Source organism: Vipera ursinii, assembly GCF_947247035.1.
Source record: "Vipera ursinii genome assembly, chromosome: Z".
Classification (NCBI taxonomy): domain Eukaryota; kingdom Metazoa; phylum Chordata; class Lepidosauria; order Squamata; family Viperidae; genus Vipera; species Vipera ursinii.
Window position 1 is genome coordinate 11,924,961 of NC_139517.1, and position 25,526 is coordinate 11,950,486.

Sequence of the window (25,526 nt, forward strand, 5' to 3'; positions counted from 1 at the left end):
TGAGGAGGCCCTCTCTGTGGTAACGTACAGGGCGGAGGGAAGTTGACGCTGGCAGCAGGTGATCCCTAAGGTACTCCGGACCCATGCCATGTAGGGCCTTGAAAACCATTACCAGAATCTTGAATCTCACTCGGAAGACAACTGGGAGCCAATGCAGCTCACGGAGCAGAGGTGTAACATGGGAGTATCGGGAGACTCCCAACACTACTCTCGCGGCTGCATTCTGTACCAGTTGGAGCCTCCGAGTGGTCCTCAAGGGCAGCCCCATGTAGAGAGCTGTAGGGTAGCGTGAAATAAAGGTAGGCCACACTACAGAGAAATTGGAACACCAGCCTTGATGAGAAGAGAGCTATTTCGTGATCTTTGAGTGAGATTAGCAAAAATAGTTCTCAAGACTACAAAACAACTGTAGTTCTGTAGGCCGAGCTTCCTACTTCGGAAGACTCTTCTGTTGCATACTCTTCCTTTCTTCCCCACATCCGGAATGCTGCTTTCTTCCCCTCTGCCCCTAACCATTCCCACTAATGCCGCAATCTTACTGTCTTTAGCCTTTCCAGAACACCGTTAAACAGCTAGCCAAGGAAGAGGAGAAAGACAAAACCAAACTGAAAGATCCCGCCCTTCTGTCTCTGGTGGACTGGGCCAAGAGCGGCGGGACCGGTGGCCTGGAGGGCTTTGGCTTTGGCACTGGCTTTCGAGGAGTCCTCAGGCTCCCCTCCTTCAAGGTAAAAAGGCCCAGGGGTCTCCTCTGGGGCTGGGAGCCTCTTCAGGAAGCTGTGCAGAGTGGAAATCCTGTTTCTCTTAAGGGGCGGGTTTAGTTTGACTGCCCTCTGAAACATGGCGCTCTGCTCGGGGAAACCCACCGTCTCCTTTTGGCCGCAGGTGAAAAGGAAAGAACCCTCGGAAATCTCGGAGTGCAGCGAAGTGAAGCAGCCCCGCCCCTCTACTCCGGCGGAAGAGGATGAGGAAGGTACGTTGTCTCGCCTCCGGATCGTGGTTTATACACTTTAACCTTCGGCAAAAGGGTGACACTTTTTTTTTCTTACAAAAGCATTGGTATCCTTTGCCCACGATCTGAATTAAAAACCAGGCTGCTCCTGCTCTCCGGCTTACAGTCTGAATAGGTGTGACGCACCTTGGCTGCAGCAGGAAATGGAGATGGCTGTTCCTTGGTGTCGTGTCCCTTCTTTTCTTCATTTTTCCCTCTCTATTCCACTCTGCAGATAAAAAATCCTCACAGATAGCCAAGACCTCCAAGAGGGACGATGAAAGGATCAAAGGTCCAGGAAAGCGGCGGAAACTTTTTTGTCTGGACAGCGAAGGAGAGGAGGCCTCTGAGGACTCTTCCTCAGAGAAGGTGAGAGGAAACGTAACATGGTTTGAGTTGCTCCTGCCAGCAAGGCACTCACGTACTCTTGATCTTGGTTGGTCTTCTGTGTGTGATTAGCCCCCACCACAAATTAGCTTGGAAACAGTTTGAATTACTGTGTGTTGCGGAAGGCTTCTTGACCTCTAGATCCCGAGTTACTCTTAGGTGTTTGGTCAGATGGCACGTTGATTCTCAGGAGAGCCTTCACTCCTGTCTTTTTCTTTTCACGCTTCTCCAAAAAAGCCTCCAAAAAATAAAATAAAATAAATGGTTTCCATGAAGAATTCAGAACAACATTGTTTAGATCAGGGGTCCCCAACGTTTTGGGCACCAGGGGTCCCTTCCATGGAGAGAGGTTTTTCCGTGGACTGGAGGGTGCGTGATTTTCTGTGCTGCCTGCATCCCACGGTTGGGGCTTCGCTTGTTTGTGCGGACCACTTGCTGGCATGCCACGCCCCGGTACCGGTCCACGGACCTGGGGGTTGGGGACCCTGGTTTAGATTAATCTACTGCTCTGTGATTTTGGAATTCTAGCCAGACTTTGCTATGGATGCATTTTGGGGGGGATGAGTGGGGTAATGGGCTTGTCCTGGAGGAAGTTGACGTCACTGCCTTCCTAGGAGGAAGAGGAAGAGCGGGGCGAAGAAGATGAACAAGGTGCCAGAGGACGCAGCAGAAAGAGGGAACAATCTGAAGGTATTTTTCAATTAATGATTCATTGATGGGACCTCATTAGATGACATACATGGTGACATGCTGTTACCTACGTCATCGTGCTAATCGTAATAACAGTTTGTTAATACCTGTGGAGGTTTAAAGTTGGGTTTAAATTGAAACCGTATCTGGGTTCTGGAGTGGGGGTGTTATTGTATGCTGTCTGGAGAGCTGCAGTGGAGAGCCACGTAAATTCTTTAAACAAATAATTTCAGATTCTTAGAAATGTGTTTAGCACAGTTTTTAATGAATTAATTTTTTCCAAATGTGCACTGACCACCACCACTCCCAAGATTATCTCCCCCATTCATCATGTAATTTTCAGAGCATTTCTCTGCCCTGTAGGTCAGCCAGCCATTGGGATTTAGCAGTGTTACTAATATAAATATATCTATGTGCTAAAGGTAAAGGTAAAGGTTCCCCCTCACATGCGTGCTAGTCGTTTCCAACTCTAGGGGCCGGTGCTCATCTCCGTTTCAAAGCCGAAGAGCCAGCGCTTGTCCAAGGACGTCTCCGTGGTCATGTGGCCGGCATGACTAGACGCCAAAGGCGCACAGAAGGCTGTTACCTTCCCACCGTAGTGGTCCCTATTTTCTACTTGCATTTTTACGTGCTTTCGAACTGCTAGGTTGGCAGAAGCTGGGACGAGTAACAGGTGCTCACTCTGTTACGCGGCACTCAGGATTTGACCCACCAAACTGCCGACCTTCTGATCGACAAGCTCAGCGTCCTAACCCACTGAGCCACCATGTGCTACTCACTGCTTAATCTGATTAAAATCCAAAACTAAACTCGATGTAAAGTATCCATTTTGGGCCTTATTTATTTTCCTACTAGTGTATAAAAGGAAAATATTTTTCAGGTATTTTTCAGTTCAGAAGAAAGGACAAAGAATTATATAAGTGTCTAAAATCTGGCCTTCCCGTTTCTTCCGTTTTCTCACATTGAAATGTATTGCTCTCCTTTGAAACAACAACAATAATAATGTAATCCTGAGGAGGCTTAAGTTCTGGACCCGTCATCATGCAACATGTGGGAAGCCTTGGGATTATTTTGTTTGTCCTTTATCCTTGGCACAGATCGTGATAGCGATGGTTCATCCAAGTATTCACCTTATGAGGAGTCTGACGAGGACAGTGACAGCACTTCTGATTCAGAAACCAGCTCCTCTTCCTCCTCTTCCTTGTCATCCTCCTCGTCTGATGAGGAGGAGGTTGAGAGCACGGAGGAAGTAGATGATTCTGCTACAGATACCCATCCATCCGAGTCATTGGGAAGCGTGGAAGAGAAAATATGGCCAGGAACAGATATTGAGATGGGCAAGAAGAAGCCAGAAGCAGCTCTGCTTCAAGGTGAGATGCTGAGCTCTGGATTTCCCTAGGAAAAGCCTGTTGGTCCTTCTGGAATGAAGGTTGAGGAGTAGCTGCATCTTATCACAATTCCTGTGCTTTGAAGCTAGGACTAATTTGCCCGGTTTGCAGCCACTCATTAAAAAACAACAACAACCCCTCGGGGCTTTGTACATATGTTTGCTGTCCCTAGATGACTTCAGTCTGTGTTATGGTTTTTGGTGCCGCTATTCTGCCAATAACCCTCAGTTCTGTCTTTCCGTACTAGACATTTCCAAGTGTTTTCCTGATACTGCCTTGGAACTGATATGTCCAAGGTTAACCCATCTCAGCTTTGTTCCCCTGGCCTATTTCTACGAGCTTTCGGCATCCATCGATACTTTATTGATTGGAGATAAAGCCTTGGATGTTTTCTTCAACATCTGTCTTTCCATCTTCAGCTTGTCACCAAATCACGTGGCATCTTTTTTTTCTTTTTTCTTTTTCTTTTACGCTCCTACGGAAGTAAAGTCTGAACACGGCAGCTCTCTTCCACCCTACCATCCTTCAGGTCTTCCAGTGGTGCAACCATCACCATAACCGAGTCCATTAACTTGGCCATTAGTTTTCCTCTTCTTTTCCAGCATCAGAGCCTTCTTCCTAGAGTTAGATCTTCGCATATTGTAATACGCCCAAAGTTAAAGATAATTTGGAACCGGTCATTTGTGCCTGGAGTGAGAGCTCTGGGTTTCTTTGTTGGAGGATCCATTTGTTAGTTTCCTTGACTGCCTGTGGTATTCTGCAGCACTAATGGAATGTGGGAATGACCTTGGGGAAAGTGGGGGGGCGGAAGAGGTGCTGCCTAGGAAACAATCAGACGAGAGGGAGGAGCCCCCAGTGGCTGTAATAAATCAAGCAGGTAAAAGTGGCATCAGGAAATCGTGTAAGTTCAGACATGCAAGATTCTCTTAATGTTGTCTTGCAGTAAGGTAGATTTAGCTCATCTAGTCGTGCTTTCTGTCTGCTTTACCCAGGAGGGCTGATGAAACACCACAATCAAAAGCATCAAGTCTCTTCCTGCCCTGCTCCTTTAATGCTCAGCTACAGATGTTAGCAAGCTAATATTAAAATCTCCATTTAAATAAATACAGCAAATCAAGAATCCATAGATAAAGCCTTTTTAAATTCCTTTTTGTCCCTTACCTATCTTAGTTCGCACTGACCAAAAATAAGAATTTTTTTTACATCTTTTTACCCAGTCCTTAAATCACTTAACATAAAGTTTTATCTCCCTCAAACAGGCCATGTTGCTGAGGAGAAGCCTACTCCTCAGAATGATACTTTGCTAGTCCCAGCAGTGGAGGAGAAAAGTGTCTGGACAGCACTAGAAGAGCGAACGCGACAAGACAAGCGACCTTCCTCGCCTATCCCACTTCTGCCACCACCCAAAAAACGCCGGAAAACAGTGTCCTTCTCAGCTCCTGGTGAGGATGAAGGGACCTTGGAGAAGCCATTTGAATTGGCCTCATCGGGTCTCTTAGCCCCACCGCCCCCACCTCCTCCTCCTCCTCCTCCTCCTGTCCCCACAGAGGAAGCACAATCTCCATTCGTTCCTGTGGAACCTATGCTACCACCCCAAGTGTCCTTAACCTCAGATGCCCCAGTTCCGGCTACTTGTCCCCTGCCTCCCGCAGCTTCCTTAGTGAAGCTAGCGGCTCCCGCCAGCCGCAGGCGGGAGCCGCCAAAAGCCAGTCAAAGAACAATCAGCAACCTGCCAGCCGACCACGCTTCCCTTGTGAAATGTTGGTCGGAGGATATGCCAACCGGCCGGTCCCGAAACCGTTCTCGCTCCCGAAGCTCAGAACCTTTGAGGGCACCGCCACCCCCGGAGGAAGATAGGCTGCCCACGCGTGAGCAAATGGGGGCTTCCTCACTCCTGGAGCTGGCCAATCAGCCTGACCTGGCCGTGTTAGCAGACGTGGCTCTCAAGATGCCCACCGTGGCAGGTAGCGAAGGCTTGAAGGAGGCCTCGGGGGAATCTGAGGATCCAAAGCGTCTGCTTCTGCCGCCCGCGTTATCCCTTGAAGTCAGCAGCATCTTCATGGAGCACAACTATGCCATGGCAGTGCGTGCAGCACCAGTAACTGTCCCCCGGAAACCAGATGAGGCAACGCTGCTAGGTTCTGCTGACCTGTTGCAGATGAACGTCTATAATGAGCACATTGGTGAGGTTCTGGAGGCTCCTGAGGAGGTAGTGGCAGATGCCAGTGAAGCCAGAACTGAATCTGAAGTGGGGGATCTTGTTGCACTGCCGCCACCACCTCCCCAACCTGTCGAAAAGCCTAAAGTACCTGTCACAGACCAGCAGCAGCTGCAGACGAAGAAGCTTGCGCATGGCCTGAAGGAGGAGACCGTAAAGGAGCCAGGAGCGTTGCCTCCTTTAGGCCCAGAGAGTCTGTTCCCTTCTGGGAGTGAGGAGGAGGAGGAGGAGGAAGACGAAGAGGATGACGAGAGCTTTGACAGCAGCGACGAAGGGGAGATCCGTAGGCGATCTCTGCGCTCTCATTCGCACAAGCACACCCCTGCCCATCCCCCGCTTCCACCCCCAGTCTTTGAGACACGCAGTGAATTTGAGCAGATGACAATCTTGTATGACATCTGGAATTCAGGGCTAGATTTGGAAGACATGAAATACCTGAGGCTGACGTACGAGCGCTTGCTGCACGAGGACAATAGCACAGACTGGCTGAATGACACCCATTGGGTCCAACACACCAATATCCTTCCTGAAATAATATGTGTTAAGATTTGTGGGTAGGCTGTGGCTCTCCTGAGCTTGTGTTGAAAGGATAGCAACTTTGTGGCCTTCCAGATGCCTGTGTGCTACAGTTTTAAGTTCTTCACCACAGGCCAGGCTGGGAATTGTAGTTCAGGAAAATCTGGGGCACCACGGCTTCTCTATCCCACTTTAGCACTCTTTTATCGTACTATCAGCAGAGATTTCTGGGTATTTTGTTGAATGTTTTTTTTCCCCTGGGAATCTTCTGTTGCACATTCTTCCCTCCTTTCCTTCAGAGACCTGCAATTCTCTAGGTGGAAAGAATGGCTGTTAACCAAGATTAAATCTGTGGTGTAAATACATCTAGGACTTTCCATCATTCCTACCACCTATTTTATTTAAAGGAAGTAGGGAAAGGAAGTCATTGCAGATTCCCATTATTAGATTTCATTGGGCAAACTTAATGGAATTCTGTCAAACCTGGAGCATACAGCGTAAAGAATTTTATTTTCCAAAACAGCAGAGCCTTTGGTGTACGAGACTATGTTTTAAATGGAACGATACTATCCCTCTTCCAGAGCTGCTGTTCAGTCTCTTCTTAGAGCTTTTTCAAAAGGCAACTGGATTTCTTTCTCTCTCTTTCTTTCTTTCTTTCTTTCTTTCTTTCTTTCTTTCTTTCTTTCTTTCTTTCTTTCTTTCTTTCTTTCTTTCTTTCTTTCTTTCTTTCTTTCTTTCTGATGTTTTATTTCTCATCCAAGAAGCTTCGTCAGTTTTGGCAGGATGGTGGGGCTGATGGGAGGAATCCATTCTTCCATCGCCCCCACCACCCTTCCAAAACCGATGAAGCTTTTTTTGAAAGAGAAGCGAAACTTTTTCTTCCCCGAAGGAAAAAGAACAAAACAAAAACAGTCTAGTCACCTTTTGAAAAAGCACCTTGGCGACAACCGTGACCTGAATGACTCAGAATCTCCGCAGACGTTGCAGTTGCAGTTGGCCGTGCGGTTGTGTTTGATAGCAAATACCGAAACCCGGAATGACTTCTTACCACTGTGCTAGATTCAAAAGTTTTGGGCCACCTAGTTAAAACAAAGTGCTAGTCCTTGTTTAGCAACTGTCTGAATTCTGTTCTGTTTTCCATTATGACGGCGATGAAGAAGTAACTTTACGACTAACCCTTGCTTTTTAAGACCTTCGCGGGTTGGTAAAGCAAAGGATCAGCTGAAGCCGTGTCATATAAGCACAGCCACGGCTTCAGTTTGACCGCTTCACTTAACCAAGCAGTCGGTCCCAGCTGCGGTTGTTAAATGAGGTCTTGCCTGTATTTTAAAAACTTGTCTTTAAAAATCAAAGGTCGCAAGATTTCAATTTTGTATATTCAGCTTTAATGCCGCCTCATTATAGATTTAAAAACAGTTGTGCTAGTAAGATGCACAATGGGGAGGCTCTTCTCTTTTTTTGTGTGTGTGTGTGATTATTTACATATAAAGATATAAATTCTGGAGAGAGAGAGAGAGAGAGAAAATGGCTGTTTTCTCCTCCCTTCTCGTTGGCCCGAGGCCTTTAAATAGGGGAGAGTCGTAGTTCTGGAGTAGGCGAATGTAGAAAGTAGTGTGTCTCCATCTTAGTGGCAATTCTTCCTGCTCGTGTTTTGCTCCCAGCAGGTGAGAATATATGTAACTCGGGATTGAACTGTGGAGTTCTTGGTGCTCTCTTCAGGTTGGCTGTTTGCTTGTAGACATTTCACCACCTAACTAAGTAACGTCACTGGTGCTGTGTTATACCTCTCCTTGACTCACCTGCCTCCACTCACAAACATTGCAAATCCCAAACGGAAGAGGAAATCATCTGACCTGCGGGAACATCAAACGGGTTGTGCCCGTAGCGAGGGCTACTACCCCATCAGTAAGAAGGAGAAGGACAAGTACCTTGACATGTGCCCGGTCACGGTGCAGCAATTGGACATCGCCGATACCCAGGTTTGGCCCCTGTTTTTTTTGATGTGCTTACCTGTTTAGCGGGTTCAGTGCAGCACTGAACTCCAGAGTGACTGATGGCACCGTTGAAACGCAGCGAGGATAGATAAGACTTTTAACACACTATAAAGTCTAGGTAGGAGATCCACGGTGAAGAATTCTGCACTACAACAACTCGTCACCTGGTGTGAGAGAAGCGCTCACAGCCATTTTCAGCTTTGTGGTTTAACTGGATTTTTCCTAATCTGTGTGAAATTTGTTACTGCTACCTCATATTGACAAATGAGGTGTTCAGGTTAAGGTGCTGAAGATCTGCCACCAGCAACCTGGGAATGTTTTTCAGCAATTCTTCAATATTCTTGGGTTTCACAAGACATTGCTTAAAGTTGTTCAGTCATTTTCCTTTATTAATGAAGATTGGAACTGTTTTTTAAAATTGGAGATCCAATAGCAGAAAGCAGAAGAAGGGGGGGGGAATGGCAAAAGTTTAGTTTATGTGAAGTGGAAACGTTGAGTGTGCTTTCATTTTATGTCATGTTGCTGCAAACTAACCTAGTAACTGTAGAAGGAACAACCTTTGTTAACGTTATTTTACGTAATGGCATATGCATATGTTAGTCATACTATGATTTAGAAGTGGTTGTGGTTCATTTGTGATATTTAGGTTTGTTTACAGATTTTAGGTATTTAGGTTTATTTATTTATGGGCTTATAGGTTATCATTTTATAGGTTTATAGGTGATCAGTGTATATGAGTTTATCCTTACTGTGTTATGGAAAATCATATTCAAATAGCAAAATTTTAAAAGTATCACATGTAGCTCTTTAAGGCACTATCAGCATGGGAGATTATACGAAAAGCCTTAACTGCAAATTAATTGTTAGTTTCTACATTTATTTTGGATCTTGTTGTGTGATAAATAGTGTATGTGAGAAATTCTAGTATCATTCTTGCTCCCACAGAGCAGTGTTTCTCAACCTTTAAGCGATGTGGACTTCAGCTCCCCAAATGCCCCAGATACATGCTTTGGGGGGGGGGGAATTCTGGGAATAAAAAGTTCACACCACTTAAAGTTGCTAAGATTAAGAAACGCTGTTCACCTTAAGGCAGTGTCATCTTGCCAAGGATGGATACATCCATAATTCAAATAATGAGGTGTTTTTTTTCCTGACTGCTTCCTTCGCATTCATTATATCTAACAAGCTTCTGGTGCCTTCCCAGGGCACCAACCGCATCTTGTCTGAACGACGATCTGAACAAAGACGCCTGCTGAGTGCCATCGGCACCTCTGCCATCCTCGACAGCGACCTTCTGAAACTTAACCAGCTGAAGGTACTAGAGCGATTTTATTAAGCAAATTGAAAAAAAGTGAAACAGACGGTATCAGGTAGGGCGGGAGCATTATGGATGGGGGGGAAAAACTGACCGTAACTTTGGTTTAATGATATGATGATGCTCTCCATTGAGGCCTGGGATGTATTAAAGCATTTTTTTAATTTTTATTTTATTTTATTTTATGTTTTCATTTTATTTATTTTTATTTTTTATTTTATTATTTTATTTTATTTTATTTTATTATTTTATTTTATTTTATTATTTTATTATATTATTTTATTTTAATTTTATTTTATTATTTAATTTTATTTTTATTTTTATTTTATTTATTTTATTTTTATTTTATTTTATTTTATTTTATTTATTTTATTTTATTTTATTTTATTTTATTTTATTATTTTAGCAGGTCAACAGTTGATAGTACTGTAAACTAAATAGCTCCCTTCCCCTTTTCATTTATTTTAGATATTTTATTTTATAATGGGCCAAAATTGAAGATGCACTTCCTTTTTTTGTGCAACTTCTCTTCAGAATTTTGACTGGTCGACCTATGCTTTTTTTTAAAAAAAAAAAGATAAAACCACAATAAAAACCAGTTTAACGTGCTGTTTTTCGTGGACATAGCAGTTTCTCTCAAGCAGCAGAATAAAGAACTTACACTCCGTCCCTGGCGTTTCCCTCTTCCTTATCTTCCCTGCAGTTCCGGAAAAAGAAACTCCGGTTTGGGCGGAGTCGAATTCACGAGTGGGGCCTGTTTGCAATGGAACCAATCGCTGCCGACGAAATGGTCATTGAATATGTGGGCCAGAACATCCGCCAGGTAAGAAAAAAGCAGGTTGAGCTCTGTAAATAATGCTTCTATTTTTGAAAAAAACCTTAATCAGTCCTGCCAGACGTCAAATACGACAATGTGGAGATTTTTTTAATAACAAGTGATTTACCTGAAGACCAAAACTATTACTGTAAAACGAGCACTATGATGTGTGCTGTTTTTTTAGTACATTAAATTTATTTAATTTTGAAGAAAAGACAGCTATAATGCTTGTAGCATTTCCATCTGAACATTTGTAATTAATATTGATAGGATATCCCGATTCTTTTTAGTTTGTTCTCTCTTAGCTACATTTAATGCTTTAAAGCCCCTGTGTAAGAGAATGTCAAGAATCTATTATATAAGTATCACTGAATTAAAATAACACCCTGTACCAAAACTTAGTACTAAAACTTAGCAGATGGAACACTAGATGGTTAATATGGTTAGATTTAATAGTATATGCTAGTCCTATATGAACATTCTATGGAACTACTTTTCGTTTCTACAAATGTCACTCATTTATGTTTTTTTTCTGGTTTTAGTAGCATTGCTGTACTTTTGGTTATTCTTCATCATATTTTCTAATTAGCAGGTGGTAGCCATTTCTAAAAGTTTTGCAAATAGAGGCCTTTTCTTTTTCGGTCCAGTTGTGTAGTAGAGAACTGGCAATGATATGCAGAGCAGAGTTTTTCCTGATTTAATCCTCATATTTTTTTCAATTTTCTGCTTTTGTGGTTAATGTTTCTTTTCTGTTTTATCGCTCGAATTTTAGATGTACTGACCTTATTTAAAAGTTTAGGGCATTTTGATTCAGTTTTGGGTATGAAAAATCAGATCCTCCTCCTTCAACAATTCGCTGCTGAATGTTGGTGCTGCGAGTTGGTGGGCTGAATTAGGATCCCCATCCGTGGAAGTAGTCCATACCGTGCTCCCAGCCTCTCAGTCCATAGCTTTTGTTTTCTTCAAGCTTCAAGTGAGATGCTAAACTTTATAAAGTTAAGGAAGTCCCCGATCCTTTTCTATATGTAAGCCCTTTAAAAACAAAACATAAAAGTACTCAGGCTTTGAATGGTTTCTAAGGCAGCTAATGCCATAGTTACAGACTCTTTTTTCCCCTTTGATGGTTCCAATTGTAATATTTGAAGAGAACTATTGGACTCCTATTTGAAAGGTGACCTCTTCACTTGCCTGTCTCCTACTTTGTTATTAAATTACCTTTTGTGTGTGTGTGTGTGTGTGTGTGTGTGTGTGTGAAATCAGTAAAAATAAAAACGAACTCTAGGATATAAGAAAAAATTCTTTATTGCTGGGTTTTTTTTTAACTGATTTCAAATGTTTACATTTGGGATTCCCAGGTGTAGACATCTGAAATCAGTAAAAATAAAAAACTCCGGGATATAAGAAAAAAATTATATATATATATATAAAAGTAATAAGTTTGAAATGCATATCAGTCTCCCTTAATTCTTTGTTAGCAATTTAAAATTTACACAAATATGAGCTGTCACCGGTGTGACTACTGCCTGTCGATGGCCTTCAGGATAGGCTGACACAGGAAATAAAGATTTGTCCCATGTTTGGGGCCTAGCAAGGTAATCGAAAAAAATAGTTAACTATATATATGCTAGAGTAGATGAAACAGAAGAATATTGTGAAATTGAGGGGAATTTGACCTGAGTTTGTTCCATTAAAGCTCTTCGTGTTGGTCTGTGGGAGAGGCACATGCAGCTAATTGGCACTAGAGGGTGCTGTGAAGTCTACGTGGAACAGCCCTGCTTTTTCCGTGCTGAGAGCTTATTCCAGTACTGGATTGAATAAATGCCAGCTGATTTTGCATCCACCTGAATGAAAGCATAGAAAGCGCTAGTTTGAAGACTGCGGAGTTGCAGTTTGCAGTCTGATGACTGCTCCCCTCCCTTCGCTTCCCTCAAGAGAGGAGGCTTCACTTCTTTTTCTGAGTCTCTGCTCTGCTCTTTCCTCTTCAAAGATGGTGGCAGATATGCGTGAGAAGCGGTACGCCCAGGAAGGTATCGGGAGCAGCTATCTTTTCCGTGTGGACCATGACACAATCATCGATGCTACCAAGTGTGGCAACCTTGCTCGTTTCATCAATCATTGCTGCACGGTGAGTTTATGTGGGGACGGTTCCTTGTTGTGATTCTTGCCGCTCGCTCTCTCTCTTCTGTGCCAGGTTTAGCCTTTTACACAGAACGTCTTGGATGGGCACGTGGCTGCCTGCAACACACGAGAGACAGGGAGAGAGAGAGAGAAAAGGTTCCTTCAACCGACTTAGCATTTATTGTATTGACACTTCTCAGGGTAGGACAGCCTGTTCCGCATTCTGCCTTAATAGCATTTAAAGCCTTGCCAGGGTTAGGACTCCAGGTGCCTGTCTGAACCATCAAGACGTGTCTTGGGGCAGTGACCTGAGGGAAAAGGGAAGAGCCCTCGTGAGCTCATTTGCAGAATGCCGATCGATCAGGAATGTACGTTTCCCTGACCGCTTCCCCTGTTCCCAGCATCTTTTTGTTCCAGGCCTCAGTGGCCTTAGGGTTCCCTTGCCTTTCGAATACAGTGGCAGCCGCCGAAGGGAGTTGGAAAGGTGCTTGTGTTAGCAAGAGGTGGCCTGGTGCTTTCTCTAAGAGCTCTCTCGCTTAGCTCTCGTCTTTCCTTTCTTTAGCCCAACTGCTATGCCAAAGTCATCACGATAGAGTCCCAGAAGAAGATCGTTATCTACTCCAAGCAGCCCATCAGCGTCAACGAGGAGATTACGTACGACTACAAGTTCCCGATTGAAGAGAACAAGATTCCCTGCTTATGTGGCACAGAGAACTGTCGGGGGACCCTGAATTGAAAAGAAGCCTGGCATTCCTATTTATTTTGTCTGCTCAGCCCGTTTTTCCACCGGTAGTTTAGCATCTCTTCCCACACAGCTGCCATGGGAAAGTCCTCAGTCGCCTTAAGACCCATCTGGAATCCTCTAGAAGTTTTCCATTTGCTTCTCCTCAGGTTCCTTAATCAGTGAGAGGTTTCCTTTGCTTCCAGTCAATCAGAAATAGTCCTCTCCTCCTCTTTTACACCGATGTTTTGTCATTTGGGATCCAACTCCAAAACAGGTAGCAGTTTAAACACCTCTCCCTCCTTGCATTAAGAACAGCTTGAATCTTGTCCACAAGTAACTTCTGCTTTTAAATTTGGCAAAAAGTTTCCTGTACGCTGAAGGGTACGCTAAACGGAATTGATTCCCCTTCATTTTAAGGATCTCCAGAGTGCTAAGGTCAGTTAATAAAAACAGTAGGAATTGTAGGGTCCAAGAAAAAAAAACCATGAAGGATTTTGAGGCCACACAAAATGTTCGATGTTCTTGAAGGGCAAAGTGGTACACGTAGCTAAGACTTGATGAATCCTTGCAATTTCATAGTTGCATTTTTTTTAAAAACCATTGGATCCTTTTAGAAAACATTGTAGGTTTATTGAGACGTATACGAGAACAGTTCTGCAAAGCAAATCCTTTCCTAAATGGATTTGTTCTGATATTTAAAGAGTTTCCCCTGAACCCATGCTAGATATAGCCAAGATTACCCAGGGATTATCACTCTCCAGTTTCATTTGGCTATATTTTTTTAACATGAGCAAAGATTTGAAACCTCACTGGCTTCAGATGATTTATTCCTAATTCTATCTGCCATTTGTTCTTCCAACCACACACTTAAGGTTACAATAGCAAAGATTCTGAAAAGTAATTGCGTGGTGCCATTCAGATTGAACCTCCCTTTCCGTGTCTTGTGTCTGCCTTGCAATAGGTATTAAAGTGGGGGGGGGGAGATAGAAATCCAGAACCCATATAGTTTTAAGGGAGCTGTTTCTTTGCTACACTTATGGCCTCAATCATCTGGCTCATAGCATGAGCTAAGACCTTACCCCAACCCCCCTTCCTTCCATATTTTTTCTTAGGAGAAGAAAGTTGTGTATATATCTAGTCCAGATGGATTGGCTGTTTCTTGTAGAAACACATGTTTACTGGTATGTAAATATTTTATTTTTGTTGTCCACTTCATACTGAAAAGAGAGCTGTAAATAATGTTTCATTGTGTTTCCTTCTCCTGCTTTTATCTATATTTTGCATCGTGCCGCTATTCTCTTTTAATGCGACATGGGATTTTTTGTTTTGTTTTGTTTTTTTCTTATCCTGGAGAAAAATGGATGGAGTATTGGAGGTCAAGAATGCGTATTTCACTAACCTCTTACCTGGGAGTCAGTTGAAACAAAAGAGTTTAGGCACATCAAGCTATTTTAGCAGGATTGACTGTTTTTAAAATGTCCACCGTTCTGGTTGTCTTTGTGTAAGGGTGTGTTTCTGAGCTGCTGTACTGAGATGGCAATTCTCTTGAGGGCACTTTTTCTCTCCGTGGACAGCCTAGAGTTAAGGTACATCGAATGGCTGCAAACTTCCCCAAAACTGAATGTCTGAACGTACATTGCAGAGACAACGACACATTCTCTGCAAATACACTTTTAATAGTGGGGGCGTAAGTGGGAAAGAGGTGTGGATAAGTTTAGGATGGGCTGCCCAAGTCCTTGTTGCTCTGCCATGTCAAAACATACACACACACACACACACACAAATTCACTGAGAAGACGATTTGATTCCTTATCCCGGCCTCGAGGAAAAGCAGCATAGAGCAGAATGGGGAAACTCTGAGAGGCAGTCTCGTTGTGGGATGAGCGTGGCCTAACAACCCCCGCCTGATTGTGCCGTTTCCGAAGGCAAGCTTTGTAAATGTTGGCTTGTCCGCTCCCCACAGCCCTCCCTTTTCAGCCGGTTTTTGGCCCATCCCAGTAACCCGATAAGAGTAGTGAGAGTAGGAGCTGTAAATCAGATGTCTAAGTGTGTCCCATTCATTTCTTCTTCATGAAAAATGACTCCTTCCTCACATAGTTGTTATTTAGTAAATAAGTTGGGACCGTAGTTCTGATTAAAGTTTCATTTCCACATTTGAAGGCTAATGAAGGAGATAGTTAAGTGGCATCTTCTTGGCTGCACTGAATGCTGGTCAGTGTTTCTATGCTGAAGGTGTCTTTGTGTTTCATTTTGGTGGAAGTCTGCTCCTGCGCGGTTTGGGCCCTTGGGAGACGAAGCTTCCACAGTTTGGGATCTTTTTGGATTCGTTCTTTCACAGGATGCACTAGATAAATAGTTTACACCACCTCTAAAAGTTTGTTTGGGGTCTTAATCTTCTTCTAATAGTCTTAACCAGCTCAAGAAGCACAAGAAAACCCATCCTCTTGCTTTGTAGGCTGCACTGATCTTAAAAGAGACCAAAGGAAAAAATTTGGGGGGTGGGAATGGGGGCTGGAGTTTGAATTTACAATGGAAGCCTTGCACAGACTTGCCAAACTCAGCTGGGTAACTTTTTTTGCTTCTCATTTCATGTGGTTTTGTTGTCTGCATTTTCCCCCCCATACAATGTTCCTGTATGTTGAAAATAAGGAAGTTGCGGTAACCCATTTTAGCAAGGAGAAGTGGAAAGGCTAAATCACCTGAGAAAAGGGTATGGGTGAATGTGGAGAAATAGTGTAAACATTCACACAGATATGTGAGCTTCATAGTTCTCTCAGTCCTAACCCACCAATCTCTTTAGGCCCTGGCTTGCTGCTGACTCCGATACCACATTCTGTAATAGCGGAATTAATTGTTTTGTTCGAATGACATCCTTCCAGATATTTGTGTCTGGGTGATTCTGCAACTGCTTTCTGACTGGCCCTGAGAATTGTACCTAGAAACAATTGTAACCCTTTTCCTTTTTACTGTTTCGTACTTTCCAAATGTGATTTTCCTCTGCTCAGATGGCTGTGCACTTGTACTAGGGACAAATGCATAAGCCACATGACTAAATTGTGAATTAAAGCCGTTATAGTTGGAATCACCCATTCCATCTAGCCCGTTCCTCAAGTCTCTGTGTAAACTGACAAAATTTTGGCTTTGTTCTGTGGTGCTTTTCTTTGGGATCTTGTTATAAATATCCATCCATGGGCCAGTCAGTTTAGAGCATCATTGTGTAAAATGTCTCATGGAAAATTAGTCTTCAAATTCCTTCTGAATTGTCCAGCCATTAGATAACGCCTGGATAGGTTCTAGCTGCCTCATACACATTCCTTTAATATTTAAAAAGTTTAACTGCACAATTTTTCTAAATTGAGACACATTTTTAACGGCTGACTAAATTGCACCAAACTATTATGATACATCAAACTTCTGCTTTTTATTGGATTTAAATATTTTCCTCTGAAACTTTTGCATCAAAGAACCACAGAATATTGAATTCCTATGTTTTTTGGGGGGAAATTGGCCTTCTTTTAAAAAAAATATATGCCTCCCCTTATTTTAGACTTGCAGGTGAATACCTACCTACCAGGGCTAGCCAGAAGATTACAGCTGGGAAAAAACTATTTGCTTTGCATCAGTAAAAAAAATATGCAAAAGAATATTACAACATTTCATCATTTTAGTTTATTTTTTTTAATTTTTCAAATAGTGATATCTGATTGTGTTCTTGAGTCATGCGAACAAAACCAAACCCCAATCCACACTGTTTCTCTTCATATCCTAGCCTGAGTGTTCCATTTATTTACTCATGGTGGCTAGTTTTCTAGATTGATCATGTACTTACCATAGCCATCATATTAGCAAGAAATCTCCTCCTCCGCCTGCCTCCCATTTAATTGCATATGTGCCTTTTTAAAATAGTTGTGGGAAGTTTTCATTTACTCTCACCTGTTCATTGTGGAAAGTAGACATTTTGGTCCCTGTGTCTGTTCCTCTTCTTGCCAAAATCTACATTGTCTGAACTGATGTACACAATCACCTTTACAGGGGTAATTTCCTGGGTCCAGTTTAGCCACATACCTCCTGCTGGGATGGATGAGACAGTTTTAAATTTTCAATAAAGCAATGAAACCTGTGTAAATTAATTCTATATGTTTTATCAAAACTCTAAATTTGTCTTCTCCCTCTTTCCCCCCTCTCCCCCACTCTCTACAAGTTGACTCCTGGCCAACTTGTAAAGCTTACTGTTTTGTTACTCATTTTTCTTGATGTGTGGGATTTTTTTTTCCTGTGTACATATATGTAAAAAAGAAAACGAAAAAAATAAATAAATATAGAAAAAAAATTTATACCAGAGAGGATTAAGCTATTTAATCTTCTCTAGCAGCAAGGGGTTTTTTTGTTTTAACACAAAGGATGGAAATGTATGGACGTGGATGGATAGATTTCCCCCCCCCCTTTCCTAGCTGCCCAGTGGATGGATGTTTTTTTTTAATTTGCATACCTATTCTGTCTATATAAATATTATATATATAGATATATATAAATATATAAATATATTTTCGTTTTGATCTTACTGGCTTCCTACTTGTAAATATGTTAATAATTTGTGGATTCATTACTTGGTGCCAGATAGCACATTTTTATAAAAGTCATTAAACTTTTATTGTACAAAAATGTATGGCTTTTATCCTTATTTCTATGCTCTGGATCTGGAAATATTTCAAATTTCAGAAATAATGCTGAAAATTCCATTGTTGTTGTTAGTTGTGAAGTCGTGTCCGACCCATCGCGACCCTATGGACAACGTTCCTCCAGGCCTTCCTGTCCTCCACCATCCTCCGGAGTCCATTCAAGCTCACACCCACGGCTTCAGTGACTCCATCCAGCCACCTCATTCTCTGTCGTCCCCTTCTTCTATTGCCCTCAATCTTTCCCAGCATTAGGCTCTTCTCCAGTGAGTCCTTCCTTCTCATTAGATGGCCAAAGTATTTGAGTTTTAGCTTCAGGATCTGGCCTTCTAAAGAGCAGTCAGGGTTGATCTCCTCTAGGACTGACCGGTTTGATCGCCTTGCAGTCCAAGGGACTCGCAGGAGTCTTCTCCAGCACCAGAGTTCAAAGGCTTCAATTCTTTGGCGTTCAGCCTTTCTTATGGTCCAGCTTTCACTGAAAATTCCATTAGCAGGCTCCAAAGTATATAAAGGCGGCATGATGGTCAGGAATTCTGGGAGTTGAAGTCCACAAGTCATAAAACAGCCAAGGTTGCCTTCCCTTGTTCTAGGCCAGGGGTAGGCAACCTCGACTCTTTTATGACTCATGGACTTCAACTCCCAGAATTCCTGAGCCAGCTGACTCAGGAATTCTGGGAGTTGAAGTCCATGAGTCATAAAAGAGCCAAGGTTGCCTACCCCTGCTCTAGGCTATTATAAGGGAGGGGAAAGGCCAAGCTTGAAAATTAAATTCTCATGAAACAACAACAGAAGATGTTCAACTGATTTATCTTTCTCTTAAAAAGAATTCCTACGAATCATCCATCCAGATTGTGTCTTCTCTTACTAGTGCGTAATGTGTCTGCACCGGGCATTCTCTTGTTTGCAAGTCATGACAATTAAGTCTGAACATCAATCAGTTCTACACTAATTAAATCACAACATTTTTGGAGAAAAATGCAATTTATTTGTCTGCAATTCTGGCATGTTTAATTATCCGTAGCTACTTTAGAAATGTTCCGTCTGATTATAGTGAATTCTTTCATGGAAATTAGCAAGCTTTTTCAAAGAACACTACGCTGAGGACTAAGAACTTAAAAAACTTTTTCAGGCAGTGTGTGAGAAAGGCCAAGCTTAGAAAAGTCCACATATATCTAACGATGCCAGCTTATTAATACTTATATACTGCTTCATAGTGCTTTACAGCCCTCTCTAAGCATATTTTCCCCAACTATCTGGGCCCTCATTTCCCCAACCTTGGAAGGGTAGAAGGCTGAGTCAAACTTGAGCCGGTGAGAATCAGACTGATGGCAGTCGGCAGAGTTAACCTGCAATACTGCATTCTAACCACTGCACCCTGATGGCTCTTACATACCGTATTATGCTACATTATTATTACAATAAGTGCTCATTTTGAAACATCTCTAGTGGTGCACAAACAGGAAAAACAACAGAATCCTGCAAATCATGGGGGGGAAACCCTCTATGAAACTAATGGCACCCCATGCTAACATTGACCCATGTATCATTTTGGTGAGTTCCAGACTATACACTATACACCATCACTTATGGAAACGTGGGATGCAGGCAGCACACAAAACCACGCACCCTCCGGTCCGCCGAAAAACCTCTCACCGTGTAACTGGTCCCTGGTGCCCCAAAGGATTGGGGACCCCTGCCCTAAATAATCTCTCACAGCACTCTACTTTCTGGGGGCCTAGAACTAAATCTCTCCCTCCCCATTCCCTCCCCCAGCATCACAAAGGGAAAAGGCAAAGCATCACGAAACAATGTGTTGCTTTTTGCAGATAGGCATGAATATTTCGCATTATCTAAAGTTATATGGAAATAGAGGCTAAAATCCTGCAACCAGCAGGGCAGTTCAGGTCCTTGATTTACAACATTTCAGTGGCTGTTTGAAGTGACAATGGCGCTGAAAAAAAGTGACTTGTGGCTGTTTTTACACTTACAATCCTTGCAGCATCCCCAGGGTCACATGATCAAGATTAAGATACTTGCAACGGACTCACACTTATGACGGTTGCAGTGTCCATGTGTTCATGTGATCCGCTTTTGTGATCTTCGGACAAGCACAATCCACGGGGAAGCCAGATTCACTTAACAACCGTGTCACTAACTTAACAGCTGCAGTGATTCACTTAACAACAGTGGCAAGAAAGGTCGTAAAATGGGGCAAAACTCACTTAACAACTACCTCACTTAGCAAGAGAAATTTGGGGCTCAATTTGGTCGTACGTCGAGGACTACCTGGAATTGTGGTCAGAACAAATGAGGCCATTTATACCCAACTGTTTTTACTGACTTTCGTTACATTTATATTAACTTCAGGTGATATTCTCTTTAATTATTTACTCTCCGGCTTCTGCCTCCTCTTTTTAAAACAGCTTTGATGTCTCCCACTTTTTTTTAAAAAAAACCTACAGAATTTTTCGTGCCCATCATTTTTCGTGCCCATCTACAGAGTTCAAGCAGGCAAGCCTAAATAAAACAGAAAGGTCCTGGGAAGTGGGAAGAGAAAAGGGCTCGTGGAAAATGCCAATTGATCTTCAGGGTTTTCTCTGTGTGTGTGTGTGTGTGTGTGTGTGTGTGTGTGTGTGTTTGTGTGTGTTTGTGTGTGTTGCATGTATTTGCAGGAACTTTGCATATATTTCTTTATCTTTTTTTTCTCATTGCTTCACAGACCATTCTAAATTTTGCTAAACCCATCTGCTAAATGGCATTCTCAAAACTTCCAATGCCGATAGTCCTTACGGTCACAACCAGTGCACTGGAACAGAGTTCCGGCACTTGTTTTTGACAGATTCTTCCAGTTTTAAAAGTAACTTTTGAAAATTTGATGTTTGGTCTACGTGGACTTGAATCGCCCTGAATCGTAGCAGGTCTGCGGCAAAATCATTAAAACGGTGCATGCAAGTCTGATGCATGCGTACTTCATCTGCGCTGGTTGTGATGGTGCCGCTCAGCTCGTGGCACTGCTCGGCTTGTGATTGGTCTTGTGGTTGCGCACTGAATGCTTATTGCGGACGGCAACTGTTATGTTTCGTTAGACAACTGACACGTGTGGGTGTGTGTACAGGGATTGATTACGTGTGAAAGGTAAGTAATTTATTTTAAAAAATCGGTGAATTGAAAATCTTTTTTTAATTTTTAGTGTAAAATTTACTATGAACATTTGCCTTAAATTAAATTTATGTTAAGAACCAAGTATATAATTTTTTAAAATAAAAGATTAACAAGATGTGAGTTCCAGCACCATTTTTCTTACAAAACAAAGCACTGGTCACAACTGAACCCCAAATTTCTGCTGCTAAGCAAGTTTATGCTCTTTTTTTTTTGCCACGGTTGTTAAGTCAATCACTGCAGTTGTTGAGCTAGTAACGTGATTGTTAAGTGAATCTGGCTTCCTCATTGACTTGGCACGTCAGCAGGTTGCCAAAGGGGATCACACGACCCCAGGATACTGCAACCGTCATAAATACACGCTGGTTGCCAAGTGCCTGAATTTGGATCATGTGACCACAGGGATGCAGCAATGGTGGTTAGTGTGAAACATGGCCATAGGTCACTTTTTTCAGTCCTGTTGGTAACTTTGAATGGTCGCTAAATAAATGGTTGTAAGCAGTGCTTTTTTTGTAAAAGAAAAAGGTGCCGGAACTCACACATGTCATACAACCCGCCTTGCCTACCCTACAAGGTTCCATCCAAAAAAGGTGCCGGAACTCCGTTCTGAGCGTTCTATGAGAAAAAAAGCCCTGGTTGTAAGTCAGGGACTACCAGTATGTTCATTGCTTCCTTTTTCTCAATCGATGTAATGCTCAAATTATCTACAGTAACCACTAATATAACTTTTAATATACGTTTATTAAATTTACTGCATTTGTTATGGAAAATAGTACGTCTTTAGCATGGGATTAATACATTCGTGTGCTCTCTCTTCGCTCAAGCTCAGTTAATACAGAGATCTAATTCCAAGGTCTTGTAGGGTCATTAAGACTTTGAACAAGGGTTAACTTGTTCCCTCCACACAAACCACTTAACTAACGAAGGGAGGGAAGAGAAATAAATCCCTTTGGCCTCCAACAGCTCAGCACAAAGTTTATCACCCAATCTGTCACCACAAAAGTAGCTATGTGTGTGTGGCACCTTGTAAAATAAGCGATTATATTATTGCACACATTGTCATGGATTATAGTCTGTCTGATTCACAGCAGTGCAGAAATGACTACAGTATCTCGTGGTCATTTTTAAGGTGGACCACAGCTTTGTGTGGTTCTTTCCAGGCCACTCAGCCTATCAAAACTCTTCTGCTCTGTTGAAACATTTCTTAATGCAGGGGTCCTTAATCCTGGCAACTTTTAAGACTTGTGGACTTGAACCCCCAGAATTCTGGGGGTTGAAGTCCACAAGTCTTAAAGTTGCCAAGGTTGAGGACCCCTGTCTTAATGCACTCCATCAGTAAGGATAATGGGATATCCATTTGGATTGCAAACTTTAGACCACGGGTGTCTGACTTTGGCAACTTTAAGACCTGTGGACTTCAACTCCCAGAATTCCCTAGCCAGCATATGCTGACTGGGGAATTCTGGGAGTTGAAGTCCACAAATCTTAAAGTTGCCAACGTTGGACCCTCCTGATTTAGACCAACCTTCCCCAAATTTTGCAGGGAAAAACAGTAGGAAAAGATGACCAAAATCCAATTAGGATGATAAAAGTAGGCAATAAGTAGGCTTTCTGTATTTCTGTATTATTTTTAGCTGAGTTTTGAAATGAAACATTTTTACTGTTTACCAAAGGGGAAAACGGGATCGAGAGCACATTCAGAAGTAAAGACTCCTCCTTCCAGAAAATAAATTATTGTTTTCATCTGAGAGCATAATCCACGGGTGGAGTGGGAGTGGGCAGTTTTCCTACCTAGTAGATCCTACTTGAGGTGGGACCTGCTCTGTGATCACATTCGCACCATGCTGTAGTTTGCATGTCTGAGTTGCCCAACACACTGAAGCAATTTCAAGATGTACAGCCAGCATAACAAGTTGCACTGTACACTGTATTCAAACTAAATAAACATATCTTTGGTCAAAATAAGCAGCCAACCTTTGTTCTTGTTTAACTTTGATATTCACTGAAGGGAGGTAAGCCTAAGAAAACACGCCCTTTACTTTGTTGCAAATTTCAGCCAGAATCATAACCTTAACCTGTCATGTAAAAGTCTTTCTTACTCATGGTTTCTGGCCTCAGCATGCTTTCATCTCAGTGACCTGTTTTAATCCTCAGGAAGGACACTGCCCAGAGATCCTCATATCATCTTTCCTTCCCTGCTTTAATTATGCAGGATGCAGACACACATATCCTAATCTGTGCAGGTTCATGCCTACACCAGATCACTGGTTAGGACCGGTGATAACACTGCGCAACATAAAAGGAATTGTTATGCATACAGTTATCCTGTTAACATTCCAGGTGGCGAGAGCGACATAGTGTTCTGTTCCAGCCTACAACCGGCCCTGTTTGTGTGTCAAGAACAACCCCTTTTTCCTTTTAACAATCAATAGGCTGGGGGGAAAAAAACCAGCCCAAATTTATTTACAGTTCCAAATAATAAAGTCTTTCAAACAAAAAAGCAGCAGAATATTTCCTTCAGCCAAAAATACATGATTCAAAACATCCAACAAGAGTCAAACAGATTAGCAAGAACAGACCAGGATTCTCTTTGAATGTCTCTAACGGTTGCCTTCAGCAACCAGCACCGCCCACACCTTCCCCTTTTATTATCTGTCCCAAAGCGTGGCTTCTCAATGCCTTCTCCTCCTTTCACTGAGTTGCCTCATTGATTTTCTCTGCTCTGCTCTGCTGGATTGCCTTCTGCTTCTAGTGTCTCTGAACAGATTCAGCTGTGACTCCTCTGAGTCTGACACCTCCTCACATAGCTGAGCCTCATGAGGAACACAACTGGAGCAACAACTCCACCGCTAAGTGGTGCAATCGTGGAGGGACATGTCACGAGAGATTTACATCAGTTTGACTGCAGTTGTAAAGCAAATCACTGCAGGTCGCTAAGCGTGATGTCAGGAGATTGCGACTTCCAACTTCCCGCCTGCTTTTCCATTGATTATGCTTGTCAGAAGGGAGGGAGGGAACGAGGAAGGAAAAAACAAATAAATTCCACTGACTTGGGCTTTTATCAATGGCATCTAATCAATTACTTTCCTGCTGGATCAGCAAGCTTAGATCCTGGACAAATAATCTTATGTAAGCCACGTCCAAAGAGCAGAGCTGAATGATCTCCAGGGCATTTGATTCTGCATTGCATGTAGAGTTGTAGCTACATCTCACTATTCAGCATGACTGGATTAGGAATCTATTTCTTTTGGCCCTTGGGCATTACAGCCCCCATCCTCCTTGGGTGCGAGGTCGTCCTTAGCCTACAACCAAAATTGGGACTGGAAAATTCATTGTTAAGTGGTGCAGTTGTTAATCGAGACAGCGCGTGACAACCCCTGCAACCTTCCTTGCTGGATTCCCCACTGACTTTGTGACCTTGGGATGCTCCAAGCGTAAGTGCGAGCTGGTTGCTCAGCACCTGGATCGGGATCATGCAATTGTGGGGACACTGCAGTGGACGTAACTGTGAGGACCATGGTCACTAAATAAATGGTTGTAAGTCAAGGACTACTTGTAGAGGCTCTGAGGTCCAAATGTTTCCAAGTCCTGGAGCAGAAAATGCTATTCCACATCTAGACTGAGAACCAGGATCGGGCTGGCCTGGAAGCCTTACTACGTATTGGAGAATGATATACATTGTGTTCACAAAGGCACTCTACCAGTAAATGAGAATATTTGTAGCTCAGGGTTTGAAATGAGGGTTCCTTGGTGCTCTCTGAGCTTGGTTGTTTTCTTGCAGACATTTCATTACCCAAAATAGGTAATATCATGATCATATTATCTAGTTTGGGTAATGAAACGTCTGCCACAAAGCAACCAAGTTCAGAGGGCACCAAGAACCCTTCATTTCCAGATTGTGGGTTTTAATAGTGGCAAAGGGAAGGGAAGTGATCCACACCTTTAAAAAGCTTGTGGATTCCTGCTGTTAAATCCAACGGGCCCAGGAAGTGGTGAATACTCCTCTTCCACAATTGGTGGCCCATAGACACACTTCATGTTTTGGCCTCTCTAGACAACACTCCCAGTGTGGCTGGCGCATGGCATCCTTTACAAGTTTGGTTTTCTGTGCAAGAAAAGCAGTGGTATTATAGCTACCGCCCTCTCCAAGGCCAGAAGACATTAATCAGCATGACAGTATTACCTTTAATCTTATTTTAATACTTTTATGGAGGATCCGTAAAAAAGGGACGCGGTGGCTCAGTGGGTTAGGATGCTGAGCTTGTCGATCAGAAGGTCAGCAGTTTGGTGGGTTGAATCCCAAGTGCCGCGTAGCAGAGTGAGCACCTGTTACTTGTCCCAGCTTCTGCCAACCTAGCAGTTCAAAAGCACGTAAAAATGCAAGTAGAAAAATAGGGACCACTAAGGTGGGAAGGTAACAGCGTTCCGTGCGCCTTTGGCGTCTAGTCATTCCGGCCATATGACCACGGAGACGTCCTCAGACAAGCGCTGGCTCTTCGGCTTTGAAACGGAGATGAGCACCGGCCCCTAGAGTCG

The 25,526-nt window shown here is 42.9% G+C and overlaps 1 protein-coding gene across 2 annotated transcripts in view; it reads left to right on the top strand.

Annotated features, from left to right (window-relative positions):
• The window catches only part of SETD1A (SET domain containing 1A, histone lysine methyltransferase), a 31,046-nt gene extending 13,323 nt beyond the window's left edge, over window positions 1-17,723 (top strand). Inside the window, exons 10-21 of one of the 2 annotated variants that reach the window (XR_014494235.1) lie at window positions 549-725; window positions 883-970; window positions 1,224-1,357; window positions 1,990-2,065; window positions 3,163-3,435; window positions 4,713-6,188; window positions 7,997-8,166; window positions 9,386-9,496; window positions 10,200-10,319; window positions 12,301-12,438; window positions 12,994-13,429; window positions 14,268-17,723. Coding sequence is in view for 1 of the 2 variants with exons in the window: in XM_083377849.1 (XP_083233975.1) it covers window positions 549-725; window positions 883-970; window positions 1,224-1,357; window positions 1,990-2,065; window positions 3,163-3,435; window positions 4,713-6,188; window positions 7,997-8,166; window positions 9,386-9,496; window positions 10,200-10,319; window positions 12,301-12,438; window positions 12,994-13,167 (2,937 nt within the window). In the remaining variant the exon portion in view is untranslated. Of the gene's footprint in view, window positions 1-548; window positions 726-882; window positions 971-1,223; window positions 1,358-1,989; window positions 2,066-3,162; window positions 3,436-4,712; window positions 6,189-7,996; window positions 8,167-9,385; window positions 9,497-10,199; window positions 10,320-12,300; window positions 12,439-12,993 lie in introns of both variants that reach the window. The other variant, XM_083377849.1, reaches the window with a different exon arrangement.
• The last annotated feature ends 7,803 nt before the right edge of the window (window positions 17,724-25,526 follow it).